The 25,669-nt window shown below is 50.2% G+C and overlaps 2 protein-coding genes across 5 annotated transcripts in view; one reads left to right on the top strand and one right to left on the bottom strand.

Annotated features, from left to right (window-relative positions):
- Positions 1-25,669, bottom strand: part of Shrm (shroom) — a 444,260-nt gene that overhangs the window by 134,395 nt on the left and 284,196 nt on the right. For both annotated transcript variants that reach the window (XM_089566904.1, XM_089566905.1), the window contains one exon: positions 17,220-19,071. In XM_089566904.1, the coding sequence (XP_089423030.1) occupies positions 17,220-19,071 (1,852 nt within the window). The remainder of the gene's footprint in view (positions 1-17,219; positions 19,072-25,669) is intronic.
- The window catches only part of LOC149372430 (uncharacterized), a 276,300-nt gene that overhangs the window by 152,823 nt on the left and 97,808 nt on the right, over positions 1-25,669 (top strand). The gene's annotated exons all lie outside the window — the stretch shown is intronic.

Raw genomic sequence — 25,669 nt, 5'->3', positions numbered from 1 at the left:
TGAAAAATTCCTATAAGCACAATTGGTGACACCCTAATACTTCGAGTTGATCAGAAATAGGTAACATCATTCCCCCGTGCGCTAAATTTCACGGTTCCTGCCAGGTAGTCGAGAATCGTAAAATATGCACAAGTGCCACTCTGCACGAAACAAGGTAAGCATGTATGCGTGGGAAGGACGGCCTTTAGAAGTTGTGCTATTATTATGAAGGTGGGAAACAGCGGTTCGCAAAATGCTGTGAAGTAGCTTATAACTTTGAGAAGGTAAATTACCCGCATGAAGCCACTACATTCCAGCCGATGTGAATGAAGACACGTTGCCTGTGACATACAAAGTTGTGGTCCTTCAAACCTCAGACTCGCCGTAGCTCTCTAAGGCACGGCCAGAGCCGACATGACCTCGATAGAGCATCGCTGTGGCTGCATTAAGATAAAGACGAAATTAAAAAAAGAAGAAGAAAAAATCCCAGTACCGACATCTATCGGTGCACCTTAAAGGGACCAATAAAGAGGTCAAAAGTGATCAGGGGTATTTATCCTGCTTCGTTCATCGCTAGCCACGAAGCACTGCTTCTTTGCAATATATATATATATATATATACAAGTGTAAGCTAATTAATAAGCACAAACGGGAGCTTTCCTGGAATGTGCGTGCTTTAGGAAAGTCCGCAAAGTGGAAACATTTGAAACAAGTAACATTACCAAAACCTTTCTTAGCGGAAGCAAATGGGGTCAAAAAGAAGCTATGGAATTCTCTCGCATATCTGAGATTCAGGCAACCGAGAGAGAGAGAAAAAAAAAAGAACTCAAATTTTCTGCTTCAACTACGAAAACTCAAAACGGCTTTACAGCTTTTTTTCTTATTCGTACGGCCGCGTACAGAGAAGGACGTTAGCGGCAATTATATCCTCGTTTGAAGGTTACCTTGTAACAGCTCTTCAATAATCCTGCATTACTACAACGTTCTTCACTTCCTGTCGAGCAAGTTCGCAGAGGAAAAAGATAGGAAAAAGGAAGTATAACACTTAGCAGCGTAACTGAGATGCGCCTTTCTTATTCTTCTTCCGCAAATTCGTATCTTGCTAATTAGGCTTCCTACACCTATAGTTATTCTTGGCCGATCCTTCACTGTAGGTGTGCGCCAGTTGAAGCCTGGAAAACAACCAGCACGAGGCGCGACAGAGCGATCGACTGCGCAAGATTCGGACCATGTCACGGGGGAATACGAGGGTCGTATACCGGCCAGTGCATCCGCCGCGGCAGGAAGCCATGGCGGCTGCGTTCGCGGCCTCACGTAGCATGTAGCGCCCCGAGCCGCTTTCTCCTCCTCTCCCTTCCCGGGATCACCCGCGCAGAGTCGCTTGTCTTGCGCGCCCATTTAAATAATGCAAATTTGTTTCGATCCCGTTTCCCCCTCTCTCTTCCGCCCCTTGCTTCCTAGACGAACACGTGCGCAGTAGTTTGGCGGAGTTTGCGCGCCCGACAGGTATTAGCCTAATGCCGGCAGCAGCGCGCGTAGTAGTGTACGCTTTCCAGGTGCCGCCGGGCCGTCCGCTGGGGCCGCAATAAAACGAACCGGAGTGACTCTGCCGAGCTAGAATACATACGCGAGAAGAAAAGATACACACAAAGAGCCTGTGTTATTCAAATTAGGCCGCCCCTATAGCTTCCTACCTGCGCCTTCTCCGCGAGTTCTAGTACTTCTGTATACTACAGCTGCAGCCGCACTTGGTCCGCCGGGGCTGTAAGACTGGCATTCTACGCTCAACGCGAAAGCATTTGACCGACGCTGTCTTAACGAGCGCCACGCGTGCATTCTCACGCCTATTTGGATTCCCCCGCGTTCGGCTATTACCTGCCCGGGAGGAGGGGGAAAGGGGGGGGGGGGGTGGCTTGTTTTCCTTGGCACGCTGCGGGTTCGGCCTCTGTGAGCTTGAAGGCACACCGTGAGAAGTACGAGAGAGCGTCACTCCGTTTTGTTTAGGACGGGGCATCTGCAACAAGCGTATGCAAAACCCGTTTCGCTAACCCAAGCGCACTCGTCAAGCATTATGCATTTGGAAAAGCTGTTCTCAAGGCCTTTCACTGCAATCTCCTCCCGGACCCCGGATGATCAGGCACCCAACCCTGCGAAAGAGGCCCCATCGGTCCTCTCTACATATCATCAAATCACAACATTCTACAAACTCAGCCGCATAACACTGCCACCACCCCACAGTACCTTGTCGCCCTCATCCAGCGCCACATGGCGACAATTACAAACAGGCTGTTTTATTTCCCCCCACCGTCTCTCATGCTTCCACTCCACCTTTCCTCCTGATTGTACCACCTGTGGCGTGCCCAGATCCACACTTTTCCACTACCTTTGGGAATGCCCTTCCCCAAAGGCAGTACCCCACATCCCCAATCCCACTCATTCTTCCTGGGAGGCTGCTTTACGGACCGCTCAGCCCGACGGCCAGAAATGGCTGGTGGATCGCGCTTTACGTGAAGCGCGACTCGTGAAGCGCGACCCGTGGACTCCTGGACCAGTAGGGGACCACCCTAGAAGATTTTTTTGTGCAATAAAGTTGTTTCCATCCATTCACTGCAATCTGGGTAAGCACAACACAGTAAAAAAAAATGGTATGGTTTTAACGTAGTTAAACCGAGTAGACGTCCGAAAGCATAAGTTTAGCCCGATTGGCTAATTTTGACGGGTCGTCGGCACGTCGGGTCGTCGGTCTTTCAGCGATGTTAGACTCAGGTTAAGCTCTGATCGAGGTTAAGCTTTTCTGATGTGTTCGCGCCGCAGATGGATGTTGAAGAACACGACGATGTGCGACGCACAGCGCGAGAGTGTGTTGATGGGCTGCGGCGATAGCATAGTGCTCTCGTGCAGTGCCCGGTGAAGCTGACCTGTTCGCGCTGCCGAGGGTTAGAATTCCAGTCGCGATGATATTTTATTTATTCATTCATTCAAGGCTAAGGTCAAAGCATCAGCGATGGCCAGGCTTTTGTAGCTTTGGTCGTGAAGTAGAACTTTTGATCTAAAAAGAATACTAATCATGTAGCCCTCCGCGGTGGCTCAGTGGTTACGGCGCTCGGCTGCTGACCCGAAAGACGCGGGCTCGATCCCGGCCGCGACGGTTTAATTTCGATGGAGGCGAAGTTCTAGAGGCCCGTCAGTGCACGTTAAAGAACCCCAGGTGGTCGAAATTTCCGGAGCCCTTCACTACGGCGTCCCTCATAGCCTGAGTCGCTTTGGGACATTAAACTCCCATAAACCAAACCAAACCAAACCAAACCAAACTAATCATGTAGCAATGTGCAGGGTTAACAGACCTAAAGCCATATGAAGGAATCAGCACTGAAACATGCACTAAAAAAAAAGAAAAAGTGGACTCGTGCGTTACGCTCACTGACGTAGATGTCACCTGAAAGGTATCTGTGCCCATTTCAGCCACCGTAATCTACCTATGTAAAAATAGTTACGGACCCAGTGCACTACGTACTTGGCATCCATCCATTGCATTTGTCCCTTTACTCTGCTCAGTGTTACTGCTGTCAGCTTAATCACTATTCCTATCTAAAATTTACGTAGACAAACTCGGAAGGCTGAAGGCATCTAACTACGCATACGTTATACCGCACGTCTTAATTTTTGCTAAGCGACTTTTTCATTGCGTTGACACGAGGTGCGTCGCAAGCGAAAAAGTCGTTTCGTCTGCGGTTGAAGCCTCCACCTGGCACGCTTGGCAGGTGGCAAGCGCTATGACTCCACCACCCGCCTGCTACCACCTGCCATGGTTGGCAGGTGAAAAGTGGAGAGAGGGAAATCCCCCTTTCCTTTTCGTGAGATAGCACTATGTGGGTCACAAGCGAAAAAGCCGCTATCTGTCCTGGTGAAGCCTGGTGGTGTCCTGGCGAAGAAGGAAGACCGGTCTCGCGACAGCTGCAGCCTCATGGAAAGGACTGTGGCAAGGCAGAAAGTCTGTCTTTATCTCCCAAATTCCCCTCCCTACGCAAAGCAGCATGCCAGAGATATTGAAGCGGCGGCTAAATTCTCTGTATTTCATTAAAAAGTTCTCTCTCTCTGTCTCTCGCGTCGCGCCAGCTGCCGCTTGCATTGCCTGTAAAACCGTCGTAAGTAACTTATACGAAGTGTCCTCTATATTGTGCTAGCGCACCTACGTCGAATTTAGATTAATGAAGTAAATGGGGATTATATTTTCGTTTCACGAGAAGAATAACTTACGCTTCATAGTAGCGCAGCTGCCCTGTTAGAATTATTTTACTGACAGATTGTTTCAGTATGCTCCGACCCTGTTCTTAAACCTAACAAATGCTATGCAAGTCAAACATCTTCCTTTTGTTGCCACGAGGTTAAAATTTAGACCGCAATGTAAATCTCAGGCCACTACCGATATTGCGCCCCACAGCGCCACTACAGATAAAAAAAAATAATGTCGAGACAAGTTCCAATACGAAGTACGCGCTCGTTTAATTGCCTTGAAGGTTAGTCCGCCATCGCTCATAAAGAGAATGCTTCTGAAAAGGGAAGAAATTTTCTGTGCAACCGAAAAAAGGAATAACTAAATGAACGTAACTAAATGAAGCTGAGACGCCCATGATCTACACGCAGCTCAGGCACGCCCGAAAACTTGCATGACGTCAGCGAGTTGAAGAACCAAAGCAGTCGCTATCAGCTCCCACTGGACTGAGCGGTGAGATATGAACATAACTCCACAAGACCATTATCTACACTGACCCCTTATATTGACGCCTGGTCACCAATTAGCGTCTTGATATTTGGCGTTTAACGGAAAAACGGCGGGCGTGACTCCGGAACGCATCGATCACGGGACTATACAGACCCTACTGATAAGATGAAAGGTTAAAACAGTCTAACCATTCCTCCTAAGTGCAGGTGGAAGCTGAGGTCGTTGTGAGCTACAGGTGGTGTTAGCGTTGCCAGTACTCTGCTGCCCAATGCTCCTGAGCAGCGAAAATTAAATATTAATTAAATACGAGAGTCTGAGGCACAGATCCGTGACCTAGCACGTCTAGCCACCACGCGCACAAACACCTACAAAAGTCATCAACTGCCACTGTCACCATTTGGAGTCTATACGTCTTAAAGGATTTTCAGATGAACGCGGGAAGCCTGCTTCCTAAATAACCGGTTTTCCCGCGGGTGACGAATGTCTTGCAGCGGACCGTATGGCACTCTTGCTCTCCTGAGGGAGGCGAGTAGTCGTGCTGAGACCCGGCTGTGACAGCGTACTAACAGTGCGGACAGCGAGAAATGTCGTTGCTCGAGGGACTTAATTATGCATGACGACGCAGTAGCTGCATTCAAATGATAATGCCGCTACGTGGGGAAGTAAATCCGTTATTAAGGACACTTGTCGTGTAAATCAATTTTGCAGAGAAGAGATCGTACTGCAGAACCATGGCAATATAAATTAGTGTGGGCAGACCAAATAAATATATATAAAATTGCCCAGCCCGCACCACGTAACAACCATGGCAACAGTGTGAACCTAGTTAACTGCTTGACGTCTTAAAGAGCAAAGAGTATACACTCCATTGTTTTACAGCTTCATAAGAAACGCTTGCAGGCACAAGCATAACGCGTGAAAAAACTTTACATGCAATTCTAAAAAGTAAACATGTTTCGTTTATACCTTCAATTCATTGACTAATTAATTGGTTTTCATCGGTTGTCATATGCATTACCTATATCATCTTAATTTATTCATATCTGAAAGATGACGAGCCAGGCGAGACAATTTAGGAAACGAGCACAAAGCGGGCTGCTGTCCTGTTCCCGAAACTGACTGCACTGTCACCACATGAACGAGGAAGAAATTGGCCTTCGATGCACCTGCGTGCAAGTAGAGGGCTCAAAGAGGCGAACAGCCCCAAAATAACTGCTACACTCATGGGAAACGCGGCAACAGAAAGGCCTTCTCTTCACTATATGTGCTCGAGCACACCTGTGGCAGGCACGTCTTCCTTCGCCACGTACTGACACAAAGGTATCGATGTATCGACGCAAAGCCATGCAAAGGTAAGCCCGGCTGAATGACGATATCGCTGCCCGAAACGCTGCGGCAGGAGAGGCTTGTTACGACCGCGCGCTACAGCCGATTGTTTCGTCTCGAATGAATGCGTACGCATACAAGACGTGCCTCCTCGAGGCCCGAAGAACGCGGGTCTAAACCGGCTTCAGAATTCCACGCAATTTAGAACACGCGGGGCCAGCAGACTGTCATCGCGACATTTAAGAGGAGCAGCTACCATGTCAACGACGATGTTCCGGCAAACGTGACCTCCTTTGCACGCAAGGTGAGCAGGCAGCCGGGGAGCGAGCGGGCGCAAAGAAGAAAGGGGGGAAACAGAGGCAAGGAGAAGGCGTGCACGCACGCCGTGCAAGCAGGAGCCACAGAAAGAGAAGAGGGCGTCCTCACGTGTGCCGCGAGGAATCGTCGCGCAGCCGTGCTGTGCAGGACCCAGTAGAGGCAGAGGCCAAGGGTGACGGCCACCGCGTACAGGGAGACGGCGAGCATCCCGGCGGCGCGCACATCAACGCCGGGGCGAGGCGCTCGGGACGCCGCACCAGCAGCAGAGCGACGACCGCTCGCAACGGTCGCCCGCCGCTCGACGACGCCGACGTGGAGCCGCGCCGCCGAGCGAGGCGGGGGGCGCCGCCACCGTTGCCGCTACCGTCGCCCGACGCCGACGCCGCCACGGCCGCCGGGGGCGCGAGCCGCGCAGGCGCGCGCGCACCGTGCGCCTGTCGCGCCGCACCGCGTCACCGGCGGTCGACCGGTGTGCGCCGTGGGTGTGCGAGCAATCGGTTGGGACAGCGTGCCTACGAGTGCGTTTGAGATGGGCTGGCGGTCGCCGCGGCCGCAGTCAGGTGAGGGAGAACCTAGCGGACACAAGGCAGCAGTGGCGCCGAGGGAGCGAGAATGCGCTTTAATGACACGAAAGGCGGAGAGGTGAACCAGTGGAGCGTGTCTCTGGGCTTCTACTTCACACTGTAAGATAAGGGAAGGGAAGGAAAGAAAGAAAGGGGCAGAGAATGTGGACTCGAGGTGATGATTTCCTGGTCAGCTGTGACTCAGGGTACCAGAAGCAAAACAGTCCACGCAATCTCCCTTGCGAATTGGCGTGTCGTGGACATTAACACAGGACCCTCCATGCCCACACGCAGAATATTTATTCATTCCTTATTCCGGCAGTCTAGTGAACTCGAAAAAATATATAGATATGCATAAAAAACAAGTTCCCTTTCTTCTCTATTTGTATACATTCTAGTAAGCACAACTGGAGGAGGTAGAGACGTCAGGGATAAAAAATAAAGGTGGTGAGCTCAATGAGAGCCGATCAATGAAGAACGACAGGGCCGCTGAGCGGCCTTGCGGTGAGCACAAACTGTCGTTATCTGCTATTGCGTCTTGCCCCTCCACGAGTCCGGAGCGGCCCACAACCGTGCTTCTCGGCTCAAAGTCGTGCGTACTGCGCAGTCACCCGACAAAACGAGTGCCCCCGGCTCTGGACGCTGCTTTTGGACGAACGTGCTCGGATTTTCACAATGCCCGCCTTCACGAAAAGCCAGCAACACTGCAGTATACAAAGCTAGGACTCCACGCGTAGCTCCAAAGCCGGAGCACGAGACGCCCAAAATGAAAAGTCGCTGAAACTGACGTATGCAGATCCAAGGTCTTCTAAAAGTGTCTTGAATAGAGGAGGCCGTTTCCAGCATAACTGCCCGTTTGCGATTTTTTTGCGTGAACATACGACTTGTGGATGCTGCGGCCATAGCACCGTGTTCTCGCCTTTCTGCCAGTAAGTAGTTTAAGGCACCTATTCATCAGAGGCTTTTAAACATAAAAAAAAGACACTACGGAGAAACAACGACAGCTCAAAGCATTCTCAAGAAGATTGAAAGGGGAAATATGCCGCCCTATACACCAAGATTATGGCAACAAGACATGCGGACAGAGAAGATGACGGTTGCGTTTCGCAGTGAGTCAGAGCCTTCATAGCTAGTTAAGCCCAGAGAAATACCACCTGAGAGAGGTGAATAAGTGAACAAGGCATGCAAGATGCTGTAACACTGCTGACATGATACCTATTGCATGAGCTTTGGGGGGACAAGCAAGAAATAGCCCGGTGATCAAGCGGCGACTTGTTTATGTTCTCTTATACGAGTGTAAATCCGAATTTCCGCGAGTTGCTCTATCCTTCCTTTTCGGGCCCTATAAGGATGAACTCACTTAATTTCTACTTTTCTATATCGTTCCATCGCTGCAAAAGAAAGCCTGCCGTCACCAGCAAAGTTTAACTCAATTATATATTAAAGCAGCGCAGCAGTGCTGGTAATCTTCATTGTTCGTGCCCGTGAAAGAGGACAATGCGTAATAAATTATCGGCAAACTTTCTTGTTTACCTTTCGCAACACGTGCCATGCAAGCAATAACACTTATCTGTTCGTGAGAAAAAGGAAACAGCAGTTTTAATCACCTCCATCATTAAACAAAACAGAAACTATCGAAATGCTCGCCGCATGAAAGGCAGCAAAGGGGCGAGAGAATTGCAAAACGCGAAAAGCAACTGACGGGCGCCAAAAGCGCACTAAACGAGGGCGATATGATGAACGGGGCAGCGTCCTAATGACTGCCGGCACAGTTGAGTCTTTGTGTATCCAGAAGCTCAGAGGGAGAGAAGAAATCGTTTTCGAGCAGCAGAAGCGTGGCCCGGGGTTTATCGTTCTCCAAACAAACGAGTCATTCGCGCCGCCTGCGAGGCAGTTATGGAACCCGCTGCCGGACAAAGATAGCCGCTTCCCGTTCCAAACGAGAGCCGGCCATGCGCCGAGTAGCAGCGACGATGCCGAGCGGCGGATCCGTTTAACGCCCGGGAAAGTGTCGTCAAAAGCGCCGTACGAAGCGCTACGCGGGAGGCAACATCTACGGCTCTTTTCCGGCGCGGACTTTACGAGGCAAGGACCGCCTTCAAATGGCGCGACTAACTGCGCTTCCTCGAACGCGAGGTTCCAGCCTTGCCAGTGAGAGAGAACAGAAGTGGACAGATGAGGGGGGGGGGGGGGGGGGGGCGAAAATGTGCTAGAGCTAAGAAGGCGGCAAAAAAATGGAAGCTACGGAACTACAGCGAGCGGGAACAGTGGATGACGTGGCGGATGGAATATCAGGCGCAGATGCTGGGCCTTAATTAAGGGTCTCTCAGGAGATGTGCGCTCGTTTGGAGTAGATTGCCTCGACGAAGTTCATCAGGCGCAAGGCATCAACCGTAGCCGTAAGCATCGGACAAATTACACGTCAGCGACTGCTTGGCGTTCTCCTGGACGGGTGTCATTTGGCGCTTTTTTTTTTTCGCAGGATGGCGGGAAAATATACGAAAGCATTATGCATCCGAATATGCATTACAAGTGAGGGCAGCTGAAAATGAGTGATTCTGTAAAAGGCCTCCTGGATGGAAACATTGCGTTTTTTGATCGCACAACTAGTAAAGCGGGCACGAGCACGTGGGACCCGAGAACTGTCACCTAAGCTGTAATCCCCGCGACGGTCAGGCGCCGGCTCCCGAAAAGCCACGACGGCTACTGCAATAACTCCCCTTTTGTCTCAGGAAAGAAGGGTCCGTCCCTACCTCACCTGCAGGCTACTTCGACGGGGCTCTCGAAATAACATCCGTACGACAGCGTGGAAACAAAGTCCCCAATCCTCCCTGTACTGAGAACAGCGGCAGCAGAGAGAAGCAATGGTATTTTACGACGATCGCTGCGGATAAAAGCCGACGACACCTTCGGAAGCGGTGACCGTTCTCAGTGGAAGAAGGCTTCAGGTTGGCCCTTGTCAGCGCCTGGTTCCCGCGGGGCCTGGGCCTGCTATAACCTGCGATGAATCACCGTCGCTGTAAGAAGTGCTGCGTTACGGTGACATCATCGGCATCGCCATCCACCGGATCCGCTGCGAGGGGCAATGAAGACGCCTCCTGCGGCGGGCGGTTCCCCAAGTCGGCTTGAGGGACCCTTGATTGGACATTCATGATGTGCCGAAGTCCTCAGCTAGGGAACTGGGGAGATGGGTACGAAACCCGCCGCATGGCTATGCTAAGAGATAACTTAAGATACCTTTCGAGTTCTGCTTGCATCACATATACCTTCAGAGTACTGTAAATACATAAAATAAATTTGTACACTCCTCTCCGTCACCCTCCGACTTCCACGTCCCTTCTCCGGCCCGACCACGCTACCTGCATCTCAACAGTGAAAAACGCAGCAGCCAACATAATGAGAAAAAAAACTGCAGAAATTGTTTTTGTAGACGAAGATGATTGTGGCACCGTAAATGGATTCGTCGCATATTATATTTAGCATCCCTTGGCAGTAGAGGATTAGCCATATGGCGACCTACCATTCTAATTATAAGCACGAATTCCTCCTTCCAACTTATCCTGGCACAGGCGGCCGTTAGTCTACGGCATAACAAGAAAAAAAAAATAGCCAACTTCGGCCACAATCAGCGCCCATTAAAAGCGTTGTGCATGTTGAAAATACGAAACACAGCGCCTGCCGTTTTGAAGCTAGGCATATAATCGACATGTTAAATGAATAGTAGAGCAAGTTCTTTATTCATTCATTCAAGAGCATTATTCATTAACAGCAGGTTTAGGTAGAATAAAGCCGTCCCAAATTTAGTAGCCTGCACTCTTTGCTACGAGCCAGAGAAACTTCAGAACGCCTCGTGTTGCCTTTCTAGCAAAAGCGCCTCTGCATGAAAGCCGCCACGATGGGCGTCAAAGGCAACATTCCGCTTTCTGGATCGCCGCCCTAAGCGCAGAAAGGGGCCGGGAAGAAAGGATCGAAGCCAAAGGATAAAGTAGCACAAAAGGCGGCTGACACGGGGAAAAGGCCACAGCAACAAAACGGCGACGACACAGGAGCAGGCGGCGGCTGTCTAACGAGAAGCGCGAAGGCGGGCAAGCCGGCAACCCCAGGGGAAAACCGCTAATGGAGCTGCCCGACAAAGACCTTCTCAAGCTCATCTGGCAGCCGTCGTCCATTAAGACCTCACAGCTGGGCCTCTCCAGAGCGAACGCTCTCGCAGGGGCCGAAGGGCGCCCGCTCTCCTACGAGCAGGCTGCGTCCAAAGATGCGCGCCAGGATTCCCTGGGCCCACGGCTTGTTACTAGATATCGATCATGCTCGGTGTAGCACATGAGGACGCCAGGAGACTAAGGAAACATACCGTGGCAAGCGCATCAGAGGCAGCAAGCGAATCATGATCGAGAGAGAATGAGATCGAGACGAGGCTCGCCGCCATGCCGAAGGCGAAGATGGTGAATAGATTGCGGAGATAGGCTGATTTTCGAGGCTTTACCCCTGGGCATAACTGCTTGGACAGCTTCCACGGATGGAAAAAAATTCAAACTTGGTTTTGAAAATTGGTTTTGAGGAAAGGAAATGACGCAGCAACTGCCTCACATATCTCGATGGACACCCGAACCGCGCCGTAAGGGAAGAGATAAAGGAGGGAGTGAAAGAAGAAAGGAGAAAGAGGTGCCGTAGTGGCGCGCAGTAACTGTCTCACACATCTCGGTGGACACCAGAACCGCGCCGTAATGGAAGAGATAAAGGAGAGAATGAAAGAAGAAAGGAGGGTCTGAAAGAAGAAGTAGGTGCCGTAGTGGAGGTCTCCGGAATAACTGCGACCACGAGGAGATCTTTAACGCACACTGACAACGCATAGCACACGGCCGGCTTTTGAGTTTCGCATCGATCGAAACGCGGCCGCCATAATTGGGAGTATGGCGATAGGGTGCCTAGGTCACCACCTCAACTATTTCATATCACGTCTCATTCACGTTAAAGGCATTTTTGATGTATAATTTGACACTTGATTTTAGCTACAACAGACAAACAAGAAGTCACATCCAGCGAAGCGCGGAGGCCGCCAAGGCCGACGGCAAACGAGCCCCTGTAAAGCGTGCACCACTGCATGAAGGGCCTTAATGAGGAGAAGCCCACTGCAAGAAGACAGAAAGGATTTTTTTTTTTTCCTTTTGTTCCGGCGACTGGCTGATTTGCCACTGGCTGGCATGACGAGTGCGCCAATTACCGCACAACGCGAGGGCGTTTCCTCCGCAGCCCTTTCGTCTACGTTGATAACTGAGTGACAGCATCAGCAAGCGGACAGAGTCCGCATCGGCTTTGTGACCATGCTTGGCTTCGGAACACCGCCGGCAGACGAAATTCAAAGGGAACAGCGGAAGACGTCTCAAAGCAGGAGAGCAGCCACGCTTAGCAACGTCGAGTAGTCGGGAGCGAAAGCCGTAGTCATGCACTTTTTCTCGAAGCAAAGAGAGAAAGAAAGAAGGAAAGAAAGAAAAGGGAGGCTTTCGTGATCAGCATGCGCAACGACTGTCGCATTTTCTAAGACGTACTCTGGCGCTCCACTCGAGGCTCGTGTTCGGCTTGCATTCACTGCGCGCGGTACGTACTTTCCTTCGTGCTTAGCTTGCTTATTTCAAATTCGGCAGAAGTTGCGGAAGCCATAATTTTTCCGTTTATCTGCGTTTCATAGCAGCCAGTTGGCTCTGAAAGGTACCTCTAACAAGCGCCCGCATGCTTCGCTTTTACATTTAGAAGCCAGCTGGCAAATATCCGCTAAGACCATTAAAGGCGCTATGCGAACGTTTGTACTCGACACTTGAAAAAAGAAAGAAAAAAATCCCCAGACATGTGTGAAACATGCATTTTTTAGGCATCGAAAACCAATGAGTAAGCAGGGCTCTCGTAAAGAGGATTACACAGCATTGAATATATACAGAAAAATAAGCCTGATTTGAACCTGAATGAATATGAAAAGTGCTGCCCAGAGGCACGGAGATTGCCCGGAGGTCAACTAGATTATGCAGCGTGCATTCTTCAACGCATCTCAGCATTCTTGGCGAGCCGGAAATTCACATGCTTTGAAAGTTTGGCTCAGCGGTTCGGAAGAAATTAATTAAACACAATTACTGACGGTTATGTACGCTGATGATATTTTTGAATATTAATGAGATTTCCTGAAAACTCACTCAGTGCTGTAAAGAGAAGCGCCCACTCTGAAGCGTTTTATTAAGACAAGTACCACAGGCATCTATTTTTACATTTGGTAGAGTTGACTTTTTCTACATCGTTGACACTGATTTCATAGGCTAATTGAGCTTTAGAGCGTTTACTTTTAAGTATTTCGTTTTTGTAAATAAAACTGCACATCTAATTGTGGTGATAGAACCAGGAAGACACTGTAAGTTTAAGCATAAATTCTTACCGCGTAAAAAAAAAATGGTGTAATAAACTCTCTACTTGCTATAGTTTTCTCAGTAATAATGCCTGTTTTGCACTTTATATTTTTTCGCTGTTTTAATTAACAAAGAGATGCACATAAATTGGCTCTCTCTAAGCGCATCAATATTGATGATGCTCGGTCCCGCTCTAGAAGAACAGCAAAAAAGATAACACAAGTTGTCGAGACCCGCATTCTGCAGAATTTGCTACGAAACATAACAAAGGGGCTTCTTTTCATTGCGACCAATAAGAGCGAGCTCCACCACGCTCACGTCGCCGACGCAAGTGCTACGACTAAAGAAAACATTTGTGTTTTATCACAGTAAGTCAACAGGAAAAAGATACGGTTACTACTCGACAAAGCACGACGAAAGTATTGCCAAACGGAGTAACTCTTGATGTGCCGTCGTAACGAGAAAGACTAAGGATACGGAATTAATTCTAGCCAACGAAACCCGCCGACCTAGCTGCATATATTATTCCTTTTTATTACACTAAGAGTTACGATGTGTTTTTTCCTTGCAAATCAGTTTTCAGTGTATAAAAATAAATGCCCAAGAAAATATTGAGAACACGCGCCGTACCCACGTGCGCGCGTTAGAATCAAGGACACGTGGTACAGACTATGTCGAAAATAGCCTTTCCGTGCACCTCATACGGGCAGAGCAAACAAGAGAAATAAATCGCCAAATAGAAGACCGGAGAAGCAGCGCTTGTAGGCGGATGCTCACGTACGGGAGATTCCTTTCCCGCGCAATGGAGGGAGAGGAGAAATCGGGGGTGTTCCGGCTAGGTTCTGTCTCAATAAATCGGACTTTCTCTGCGGGCTCCAAGCAAACTCGTACAGCGAGACCAGACCCTGCGGGACGACCGGGAGCAAAACCCACGCGAGCGTATTTACAGCCCGTAATAAAAACGCGGGTGCGTTCGCTCACAGGACGTCCCCTTTCTTTTACGACCTACCAATAAACATAAATACTTCGCCGAATGCACCCGTCAGCGCAAGCGCGCGGCCGAGACGTTATACGGGCTAGACGAGCAGTCTGAGAAGGTGGGGGAAGGGCACAGAGTCTGAGAACGGCTCGCTGTGGGCAGGGCACCCCGCGCTCGCTCGCTTTACTGCAGGCTTTCCTTTCCTACATGGCTTTTTTTTTTGTCCCCTCTCCCTCTTCTTTTCCCCGCCCGCCTTCTCCCGGATTCCTAAGATCAACACAACAGTAATTCTTCCCTGGGCCTCCGCTAGTGGCTTCGGTGCGTGTGCCGGACCATGCGGGTTGGGCACCCTTGTGCCTTACGCGCCCCTATGTTCCTGAAAGGGCAGTGGAGAAAGAAGCCGTGTTTCGCAGCCAAGCGACGCGAGCCGTTGTGAAACCCGTCTTTCGATCCATGCAAACATCAGAGACCTTCGCCGCGACGGCGAACCATCAGTCGAGTGGAAAGGAAAAGGGTGGAAAGAAAGGAAGTTAGGTTTTTCCGCGACACTGAGTCATGTGATCGTGAGCCCTGCTTCCGTGCTCCGAATGCGACGGGAAGGCACATTGGGAAACTGTCTCCTGTCTCGAGAGACGTGCGTGGGCGTGCCGCTGGCCAAACACAGTAGTTGTCACAACATGTTTTCTCATCCTCGAAAGCTAGAGCCTTTTGTTGTCTCTGGCCAGGTTTGACCGATGTAGGACAGGCTTTCAGATAAAGAGGACAGAAGGCGAGTGCACTAAACGCAAGGGGGACCGCACCCAGCGGACAAAAATAATCATTTCGTGCTGATACTTGTTCCAGAAAAAACACACCATGATCATGCCTGAGGGTCGTGCAGGATTAAGTTTATGGCGCACATGCGCCCGCACACGAAAAAAAGTTACTTAGAATTGGTCTAATGGTGATAGAAAACTGTGTTCGAAAACTAATCTGAAGATGCGTAATACCAATACACTCACATAAAAGTGCGCCCATCATTCTACAAGACTGCAACAAGTACTAACACTAGTTGAGCTTCTTCGCGCTACAATTTTTCGCTGCGTGCAGCCATACCTGATCATCGCTGCTCAACAGAAAAAAAAAAAAAAATAGTGCAGCAGATCCGAGATGTTCAGAAGGAAGCCAGCTTGTGTCCCGGTAGCGCAAACAAAGCATGCTCACCACTACTAGGAGCTCAGCCAGAGCACAAATCTCAAAGCTATAAGTGCACACACAAATCGGACTAGTCACACGCTCTTACTGCAGAGCACTCCTGAAATTAACGATATAAAAGGTGACAATAAATGACTTTAAAAATAAAGTAAAAATAGAAACGCAAAAAAAAGGAGCACCTCCAATCCGTTGGCCTCAACGGCGGCCCGACAAGAAGCTGCCGCGACAGCGCCAAAGCTCTTCAAGTAACCAAAATCCGCCAGAAGGCCGAACAAAGCCGAAGTCAACGGAAACGAGAGCAGTGCTGCAAGAAAAGGGTGAAAGAAGAAGAAAAAAAAACAGAAAAGGGGCGCAGAGAGCAAATAAAAGAACCAGGACCAGAACGTTGGCGAGAGCGTTGAGGGGGAACCCAGCGGAAAGGCGGAAAAGGGGGACCCGGAGGAGCTCCTGCTGCTGGTGCCGCTGCCGTTGCTCTGATTGGCGCCGCCCTCCACAGAACTCGGCGCTTCCCCCGGGAACTCAGGCAGGAACGGTGGGCGAAGGGAAGGGAGCCGAGTGTTGGGGGATGCGACGCGCGCACTCGTAAGGGGAGATGCCGCGTCCGTAATTAGGCCGCGCCAAAGGGCGAAGGGAGGAATGAAAACGCAGCAAGAAAACGCGTCACCCTTTTGGGAATGGGGACTGCCGCCTAACGCGCGACGCGGTGCTGCAGCGGCGACAAAGGGAACACGCCAGCGGTTCGATGTTAGTTCTTTACGCCTCTGCGCGGAGACAGGACGACGGCCTGGTTGCGAATTCATCCGCTAAACATTGAGATTCGTAACTGGAGTGTTCAACGAATAGTAAGACTAACTGCTCGCTGCAGGTGCGTGTAGTCAGTCTCGGAGGCCGGCATCGAAAAGACGTTTGTGTGAAGATGTGAGAAAAACAAAACGCGAAAAAGTGCACAATGAAGACCGCTGCAGTATAGGCGTAATAACGATCAATGAGAAGAAAGAGGCAATGCGCGCCGAACTGAAAGTGTATTCATGCAACAGTTGCGCTTGTGAACTCGTTTCACACGGTTCCCGAACCTAAGCAGAAAAGAGCGTAAGCAACAAACGTTATCTGAAGAAACACTGTTCCATGCCCATTATAGAGCCGCGTGTTTTGTCTGATTCTTTAATTGATACAAATATTCCTTCAATGAAAGACAGTAATTCCTGCTATCCAAAGCAAAAGGCCTTATTTTGGTATTAGATATGTTCGTCTCGACCATCGTCATGAAACCCGCAGTCGCATTACTATTACCGGTGACTGAAGAGCTACTACTGCGAAATGAGTGCGATGATTTGTTGCAGTTCACGAATCTGTTCGGTACATGTGTTCAAGCTTTCATTAACGCGCATTGGTACCAAAAAGAAAAATGACAGCCGATTTGCATAGCTAATCAAATGCGAAGTAGGTGCGCCTGCACTGTTAGAGGGAGAGCGAGCGATACATGTCCGCTCCGTCCAGAGCCCCCAGCGACAATGCAGCACCATCAGCTATGATACAGCCGCTTTCTGATTACCTGCAGCTGTGCGACCGCGCCGCCTCTTCATTGGCTAAGTCGCGGGCGTCACAACCTGCTTATCTCTCGCGCTTGAAGATCACAGAACGGCTTCGGGCAGACCCCGGCGCAAGCCATGATTGGGGCCAGCGTACTTTATAAAGATTAAAGCTGCCGCCTCTGGCAGTGCCAAACGAGTTAAGCGAAGTCTTACCTGAGCAACCTGTTGATCGGATCCTGTGACGACTGAGTGGGAGGGCGACGCAAACTTTGGCGCCTTGCTTCCGGAAAAGGAAAGCTCACTGCATGGCGATCCTTGGGGCGAGTCCTTTGGCACAGCCACAGAGAGTTGTTTCTTGACGGGAGGCAGATCGGCCGACGACCTGCAGTTCACGGATGGAGTTCGGCTCAGTGACACTCCGTCGCAAGAACGCCTGCTCGACACCTCCGACAGCGTTTTGCACGCCGTCGAGACGACGGGGCCCCACGGTGATTTGGGAGCTACGCTCAGCTGCTGCGTAATGTCCGGCACCGACCAACTCCGAGGGCCTTTCCAAGGCGTCTCGGACTTTTCCTTGACTTCGGCAGATCTGACGCACGTTACGGAATTCACCGTTGTGGTCAACGACGGCGGTGACTGACTCGATTTGGGCTCCGAAACCGCTACCGACCACTTGGTCGACGAAGGAATGCGCGGTAGTGTCCTGTTGTTCCTGCCGCTGCTGTTCTTGGAGTCTTGCGAGGTCTGCCTCTTGTAGAAGGACAGGACGGCCTGCTTCTGTATGGCTTTCAACTCGGGGTCGGAGACCCGGTGCTTCTTCTCTGGGTCTAAGAATAGTAACCTCTGTGGCTCTTTCCGGCTCGATTGCGCCGTCATAGAGCAAGCAGGGTCGAAGGCTGCCTTCAGTTGGGCCACGCGCGAAGACTCACTAGGCCGACAAGACTGCTGCTTACGCTGAGCCTCGCTAGGGGCGTAGTAGAGCACGCTCTCCGATTCGTGCCGTTTGGGCTGCAGCACGCGAGCGCTGCGAGCTACGGCCGCCTGGCTGGGCGAGACGAGTCGCTGACTGCCATCAGCCAAGCTGCCATCGCAGGAGGACTGCGGCGACAGGCGCCCGCTGTCCGGAAGCGTGGAGTGGCCGCTGTCGAATAGGGAGGAGCCGTTCGATGCAGAAAAAGCACTCAAGTCGCTGTACGAGCCGTGCCACTTGAGAGTGTCTTGGCTGGAGCCACCGCTGGAACCGAGCGAGTCGCAGGCCGACTCACTCAACGGTGCTTCGGTGGCACGTGGCCAGCCGTCCCTTTCGCCTTCCTGGTATAGCCGCTGGAGGAACGGCGCCTCGCTCCAGCGCTGGTACTGCCTCAGGAACTCGTCGTACTTGCTCAGGTAGGCGTCGGCGCTGCAATCGTTCGACTTGGAAAGGTCGGACGAGAGACAGGCTTCGTTGGCCCCGGAAATGCAGCCACTGTCGTCACAAACGGAAGACGGGCCTGACTTCCTGGCTCCAGGTTCGCAAGCGCGCTCCAGAACTGGCTGTAGCTGCTGCGTGGAGATCTTGAAGCCCTTCTTCGGCCTGGCATAGCCTTGGGCTTTTTCCTTGGGATAGTCCGTTTCCTGCGTCCACGACTTGGACCTACAGCTCGTCGATGTTGCTGTCGTTGATGGCGTGACGGGCCATGACGGGTACTTCTCGTGCGATGGCACCGGAATTGGCTTCCTCTCTTTGAGAGGCGGCGGTGGCGGTGGTGGCACCCTGGTGTCATCTTCGGCTCCAGAGGCCTGAGCGCGCTCGCCCCAGCTAGGCCTCGTTGGCTGCAGCACGACCGGAGAAAAGTCCAGGCCGCTCTGGCTGGCCAGGGCACTGTAGACGGTGCCCTTCTTGAAGCGTCGTGTCACCATGTCGTCATCGTCACTGCTTCCCGGGGCTGGCAGTGACGCTCCTCCCGGTGACCTCAGAGATTCGCCAGCGGCGAAACAGCTCCTTGGACTTCCGCCGCCATCGCCGGCCTCCCGGCAGGAGTCCCTGGCGCCGGCACCGGGACTGCCTTGGCCTGCGGTCCAGGACCTACAAACACGAAGAGCGCGGGAGCGTAAGATGTGGGGCCACACAGAACGAAACACCGAGATCAACTCCCTCGCAGATAACAGGCACCGTAGATTACCTTAGCTACGCATGCAAGCATAAAGACGCGAGAACCTGGTAGTAAAGAAAAAGTTCGAGTACCACAGGCAACCGTTCGAGTACCACAGGCAACCTGCTGTTGTCTAACGTTTTCTACAGCGCATGCGTCCCTTACAAAAAAATTTCCGGCAGTCTATAGACTATCAATAAAGTTCTGTCTATAAAGCTTATAGACTCTCTATAGACAAACCCTAGAGAACAGTCTGCAAGCAATACAAATACTACAGACAATCCATAGAAAATCTATAGATTTATGGCCATACATTTTAGTAGACATATGTCTATAGATAGTCTATATAGTATGAATAACAACAAAGAAATATCTATAGAAAAGCAATATATAGACTGTCTATAGACCATATTTATAAGGGGTAGAACCTATTCTTTAATTTAGTCAAATATAAACAACAGGGCAATGCAATGAAGGTGCAACATCCTGAACAGCAGCGGTAAGCGGTGGAAAATGCCATAGAAAAGGGCACAGGGACAAGTCGCTCCGCCGCAAAATGACGATGGATACAAACCAACGTTGCTTAAAACGATATCTCTCAACAACATTTCAAAGCCGATGGCTGAGGCTGAGAGCACCGGATTGCATAGCTCTCTTTCGGGTCATTGCGCAAGCTGTCTGATAATTAGACGTCAGGGGATACAAGAAAGGGGCACGATTAAAAGGAGAAAAAAAAGCACTCGCACCCTTGCAAGCACAGCTCTGGGTAACAGTTTAATTACTGCTCGCCAGGGTGACCCCGCGTGTGACTTTCGCTGGAGCAGATACTGCGAGCCAATCAAGGCAAGCTCCACAGGTCGATGCCGCTAAAGAACAGCAGGTACCTCAAGAAAGCCTGCCTTATTCATCCACCAGAGCTTCTATAGTCAAAACAAATCGCCCGCTGAATGAAGAAACACCAAATCCACGGCGCCTTAACATCAAAAGGCTGGGCAGGGAGGTTGACGCAGGAGTCTTCACAGCGGGTTCAAGCTCACCTAGCTTCGGCTCTTTATCGTCAGTAGCAGATACGCCGAGATCATTTCGCCTCCCCGCTAAGAAGAAGCAATGAAAGTTAAAAAAAAAAAAAACTCTCAGCAAACATTGGCGAAGTTCGTGAAAGAAAGCACAAACACAAGTAGCGCGCAGCGAAGGACGACAGAAGCGTAGAAATGCCGAGAAACCGAAGAGAGAAGCGGGCCACGCTAATCTTAATTAGACCGCGCATTGATTTACGAGCCGGGAGGTAACGGCCCCATTTCTTTTTCGCTCTTTGTTTGCCCGGCTGACGGACGCTATGGAGTCTTTGTCGCAACGCGCGCTCTTCTTCCTCTCGGGCTTCCGAATCGATGCCCATAATTGTAAAATCAATAAGCTACACTAAGCGAGATCGCCAGCGCACCTCCCACTCCCTGTTCGTTCCTCATTCACCGTTCTACATCTTTTCCGCTTTTTTATTCCTAACTATCCAGTTTGTTTCTTCCGAACACCCGGGCATCTCGGCAAAGTTCAGTAGGCGCACACATGCAAATCGTGCGGGAGATAAAGAACGAGGAAAAGATAAGAAAGCAACGCGATAAGCTGCCATTGAAACTATCGAGTCACCTATGTTCGGAAAACCTGGAAGCGACAAAAGAGCTGTGATGCGGGCAAAGTATGCGCGATACAAGGCGGGGGTAACAAACCAAAAAAAGGAGAACAACTGCGTGTTGTTTAAGGTGGCTGCGATATGGAAAAAAAAAAAAAACGCATTTTCGCGGAACCAACACGAGTTCGAAGCGGCGGCCAGAGAAGAAGGGTTACAGCTCAAAAGGGCGCGCACGTTCTCACTCGAATATGAGAAGAACAAAAGGAGATGGCCGTTCAGTCGATTTCGACCGCGAAGCACCCCTCCGGCAGGAAGGAAAAATACATAAACAAAAGTAAAGGTCCATCAATTAGGTAAACGATGCGCTCGCAGAAAGGGGTCGCTGCAGCACCGTCAGGAGCACAATAGAGCCGGCTTGAGCCCAGCGGGCCCCTAACGACCCCGGCGTTGGTGGCCGCCTGGAAAGATGGCTTTCCGCAGAAGCGCCGATGCGACGAACGTCCCTCCCCTCTGGCGAGAGCCAGCAGCGCACGGTCACTGCTTCGAGCAATGAAGGGCGCCTGTTTCTTCCGCAGAGATGCCTGCGTTCCCGGATCACACGCGGGGTTTGCGGTCAATGAATGCGTCGATGCCAAGCGGCAGGCGGGCGTCCACAGCTGGGTGCGTAAAAAAAAAAAAATGGAAACAAAGGGAGCTCCCCCCACCCCCTCCCCTTCCCAAGAAAAACTTCTTCATACGCGCAGTGACACCGGTCACTGTTCACAAGGCGTTAACAAGTTGTTTACAACGATACGTCAAAGCCTTGAAGGAAGGGAAAACGAAAGCGCCTTGCATATAACACTCATTTCTACGTGTCCTCCTGTTGTTACTAATTCTTCTATTACAAAATTATTTGTGCGCTGCTTTTTTAACTTTGTTTCCAACACTGTGCTGGACGAATTATCCTCGACGCGAGCTGCCGCGGGAACCTCTGTATTTCCTGTGGTGTTTTCGACAAGGGCTAAAGAACATAAATTGTGTTTGAACGTTTGACTGCGAAAATCGTAAAACATTTTGGATGTTCTCGTGGAGGAATTTAAAAAATAAGATACATTAATACAAGAGCGAAGTAACGCACACCATAAAAACGCAGGTTTGTAGCGAAACGAAACAATCGAGAGACATTTGAAAAACAAAACAAGGAAGAAAATGGGGGGGGGGGGGGGGGGGGGACTTTGCCTTTGGTGAAACAGAACGGTCGTAGTTTCCAGATCATAAGCCCAGATTTCGTGTCTTGGAACCTCTCTCTGCAAAAGCGCCTTAGGCATCGCTTAGATAAAGGACTGCGCACACAAACACATCACCTGGGAGGTGCTGCTGCCTCTCAAAACTAGCTTCGAAGAATGCGGCGAGGAAATCGAGAGGCTAATACTTGGTCCCCGTTTCGGCAAAAACAGAGGAAGCATGTCGAGACCAATCCAGACAAATGGCACACGCGCCGCTCACATGTGTTCAGAGACCGCATTTTGTACAGTATCGTGCATAACTGTCATAAACAACACCGAAACTTATTTCATAGAGTAAGAAACATATAACTGAGCCCACTCAAACGATTCATGCGACGGTTACAGCAGAGAAGATTAATGCGATATTTTCGAAACTGCTACCCTAAAGAAGGTATGAAAGCATGTAAGAAAGCAGTTCAACCCAGGTGCTGTAGCGCACACAGGCCAGCTATCAGCAGCGTTATCACTGCACTTGGAAGTCTACAAGCAGTTTAGTTTTGAAGGAAATCGTTAAAGCGCTCTTAAGAAATCGCAAAAATATGAAAGTGAATACGACTACCACACTTCGTTTTTGCATTGTTTCCTTTATGGTAATCAGTAACTTACACGATAACTGATCCCGTATACTTCCGATGAAATATTACGGTGCGGAGAAGCAGGGACAGACACATTCGCCATCACAACGGTCTCCTCAATACGCATGCGTCCAAGACATCATACTGAACGGAAAGTGACGCTCACGAAACCGGTCAGAGGACGTCGTTTTCTATACATCACTCCCTATCACTCCTTCCTTCGATGGCACGCATCGCCAGACACGAAGGAATTCCTGCCCAGCCAGCGTCCACTCGGAGCTCATATATAAAGGACAAAGCGTGCATTATGACCGGGGAAAATGGACCCGTACCGTCATGAATAATATATCAATCCGGCGAGGCCCCATTTCCATCGCCGGTCCACCGTCGGGCGTGGACAAAAGTATATGGCGGTAGATAACGGCAGTAAGAGCGCAGAGCCGCAGACATTCGTGCCCCCTTAGACGTCACGATATGCAAGGGCCCATGTTTAAGGTTCACGACGCGGAGAGTACGCCGGCCGACAGTAACTGTAGGTGTATACCGACCAGAGAACGTACTTTGAGGGCGCCAGTTTCTGATATTGCCCTTCCACCGAAATTCGAAACTGGATGATAAATTTTCACCGTGATACAAGTATTATGTGAAAAAGGCAAGAACGACAAACAAACGACCAAGGTAAAGAATTTTGTCGTTGCACCATGCTACGCTCAAAGTGAAACCGTCGCAAACAGAACAGAAATCGCTCCATTTCCTAAAGGAGCATGCCATGCAGCAGCGACCATTCTTTGCGTTCGAAGCAGCGCAGTCAGTATCGGATATAGGCGATCCTATTTAGTACACTTGTTATTTGGTATTTCAGACAAGCAAATACATTTTATTTAATTTTTATTTCTTAACTTTCTTTTTTCGACGACACAGTCATCACTGAAGCGCGAAACACTTTTATAAGAAACATTCGTACTCAAGCTGCGCACTTTTGCACGCCTACGTCCTCGTGTGAGCAAATGAACAGATTGTCTATACTGACAGATTTACACGGTACTTATAAGCGTCTAGACATCAATGATCTTCAATCGTGCAAAGCAATCATAAAACAGGACAGAATGAGGTATCTGTTTTGTGATCGTTAGGCACCGATGGATGGACATCCTTGGGAGTCAGATTGTGCAAATGGTATAGGCTGTTCGTTTAGTACAATTCCGTACTGTAAAGTGGGACGCGGAGGCGGAATGGCAATTTCAATGGCAGGTAAATGCAAATATTTCAAGCTGCAGGCACAGGTTAACCGCCTGCCGACGCTGCGTGTAGGTTGGCAGCTACGGCTGTGCAAATGCTGGACGGGAGCGACGCGGGATCGGCCACTTCGCCCATGAAAGCGCGGGGCATTAGTCTTCGAGCCGTTAACGCTTTATCGGTCAGGCCCTGGGAGCCGTAAATGAGTGCGCGTTGCGAAACAGCGTCTCAGGCGTCTCTGCGATGCCTTAAGCCCGCCTAGAAGCGGCACAGTGACGCAATGGGGACTCGCCAACGCCAATCGTTTATTTCCGAGCGGCCGCCCAAAGCGCCGAGGGCAGCGGACGACACCCCCTCTCACCACCGTCTCCTCTCTTTCATCGCCTACTTTCTGACCCTCGGGTATTTCGCTTTCAGCGCGCATGGCTGATCGCGACACACCACGCATTTGCCCCCTGCCGTATATGACTCTCATGCATGTGTACTTGTTTTCTCTGTTTTGTTTTCTTTATTTTCTTCATTATCGGCTTTCTTCAACACTAATCATTAAGACCATTTCTCCATTCCTCGTTTGACTTCGACTTCGTGAAATACATACCCGTACCACATATGATTTATCTTTTTCTGCAGGCGTGGAAACGAAGCCAGAGCGCTTGTTCTTTCCGCTGACGGCGAAGGTCGTTTTTATCGCACTAAATTATTTAATTCTGATATTAACGCGTGAGAAAGCTGGCTAAAGAAATTCCTCCAATATTGCGAATATAAAGGGAAAGCAAACTAGGTGGCAGCTTAATGCGGATGGACGGAGTCCTAGTAGGGAAACAAACTGTACCAAAGTGGCCAAAATAAAATGATAGAAGCTGGAATGAAGACATTCCCTAAAAAAAAAAAAAATAGAGAAACGCATGATCTGCGAGAGAAGCAAATCAATATGACACGAAACACTGGACTGCAGTTGCGGTGGAGCGAAAAAAAATGCTATGCGCTATTCAAGTCCAATTGCTCTGCGTTTTTGTTTCTGGCGTGGCGATACGCACTTACTGCTAGCCGGTCTGACGCTTCACATACCTTTCAGAGTCTGGCCGCCCGCCAAATACTCCACAACGTTAAAATGAGATTGATATTGGCACGAAAAATTTGTAAGACATGACAAGCAAAAGCAAGGTGAGCTTAACCTAGGCAACAGTGTTCTCATATCACCTAAAAACTCTCATCCATGGCTGTTCCGACCTCGCTTTTGGGCGGAATGGAGAAGATGGCGACATGCCGAAGCAAAACTGAAAAAAAGAGTTCCATACCCGAAATTCTCGGAAAAACAAGGCTGATATGCCGGCAGCGCTCGCTCGCTCAGAATTAAGCTCAACATCTTTATGGGCGAGTCTCTTTCGTCAAAGTACTTGACTTTTATGAAATGCGAATACAGGCTTTCGTGCAAGAGCGGGAGCGGTCCCAGCGTCATGTCCCTGACCCTCATTCATGAACGATGTAATTGGGGCCAGAGACATTGGGAACATTAGCAGCTCACCACAGCGCTCTATACTGAATGAACTTCTAGTACTTTAATTTAGCTTTTGAAGAGTCAATTACGCTTCACGAAATGACGCCACCCTCCTTTACTGTTTACGCGTATGGCTGTTGCCTAAGCGGTGCCGTCTCTGAACTTAACCGGATGCTGTACAGGTCTTGCCATCTCGTGACACGTCAAAGTACCTCCTCTAAGATAACTCTAAGATAAGTTTATAGCCCGGGAAGGAGGGGAGGGGGGGGGGGGGGGTGCAACGTCATGTGGTTCGTTGTGCAACCCCAGCGTTCCGAATCCCTTGAAGGC

Source organism: Amblyomma mixtum, chromosome 1, assembly GCF_055824585.1.
Source record: "Amblyomma mixtum isolate Tamu chromosome 1, ASM5582458v1, whole genome shotgun sequence".
Lineage (NCBI taxonomy): Eukaryota > Metazoa > Arthropoda > Arachnida > Ixodida > Ixodidae > Amblyomma > Amblyomma mixtum.
Note: the sequence above shows the minus strand (reverse complement) of the source record. Positions and strands in the feature narration are given on the sequence as shown.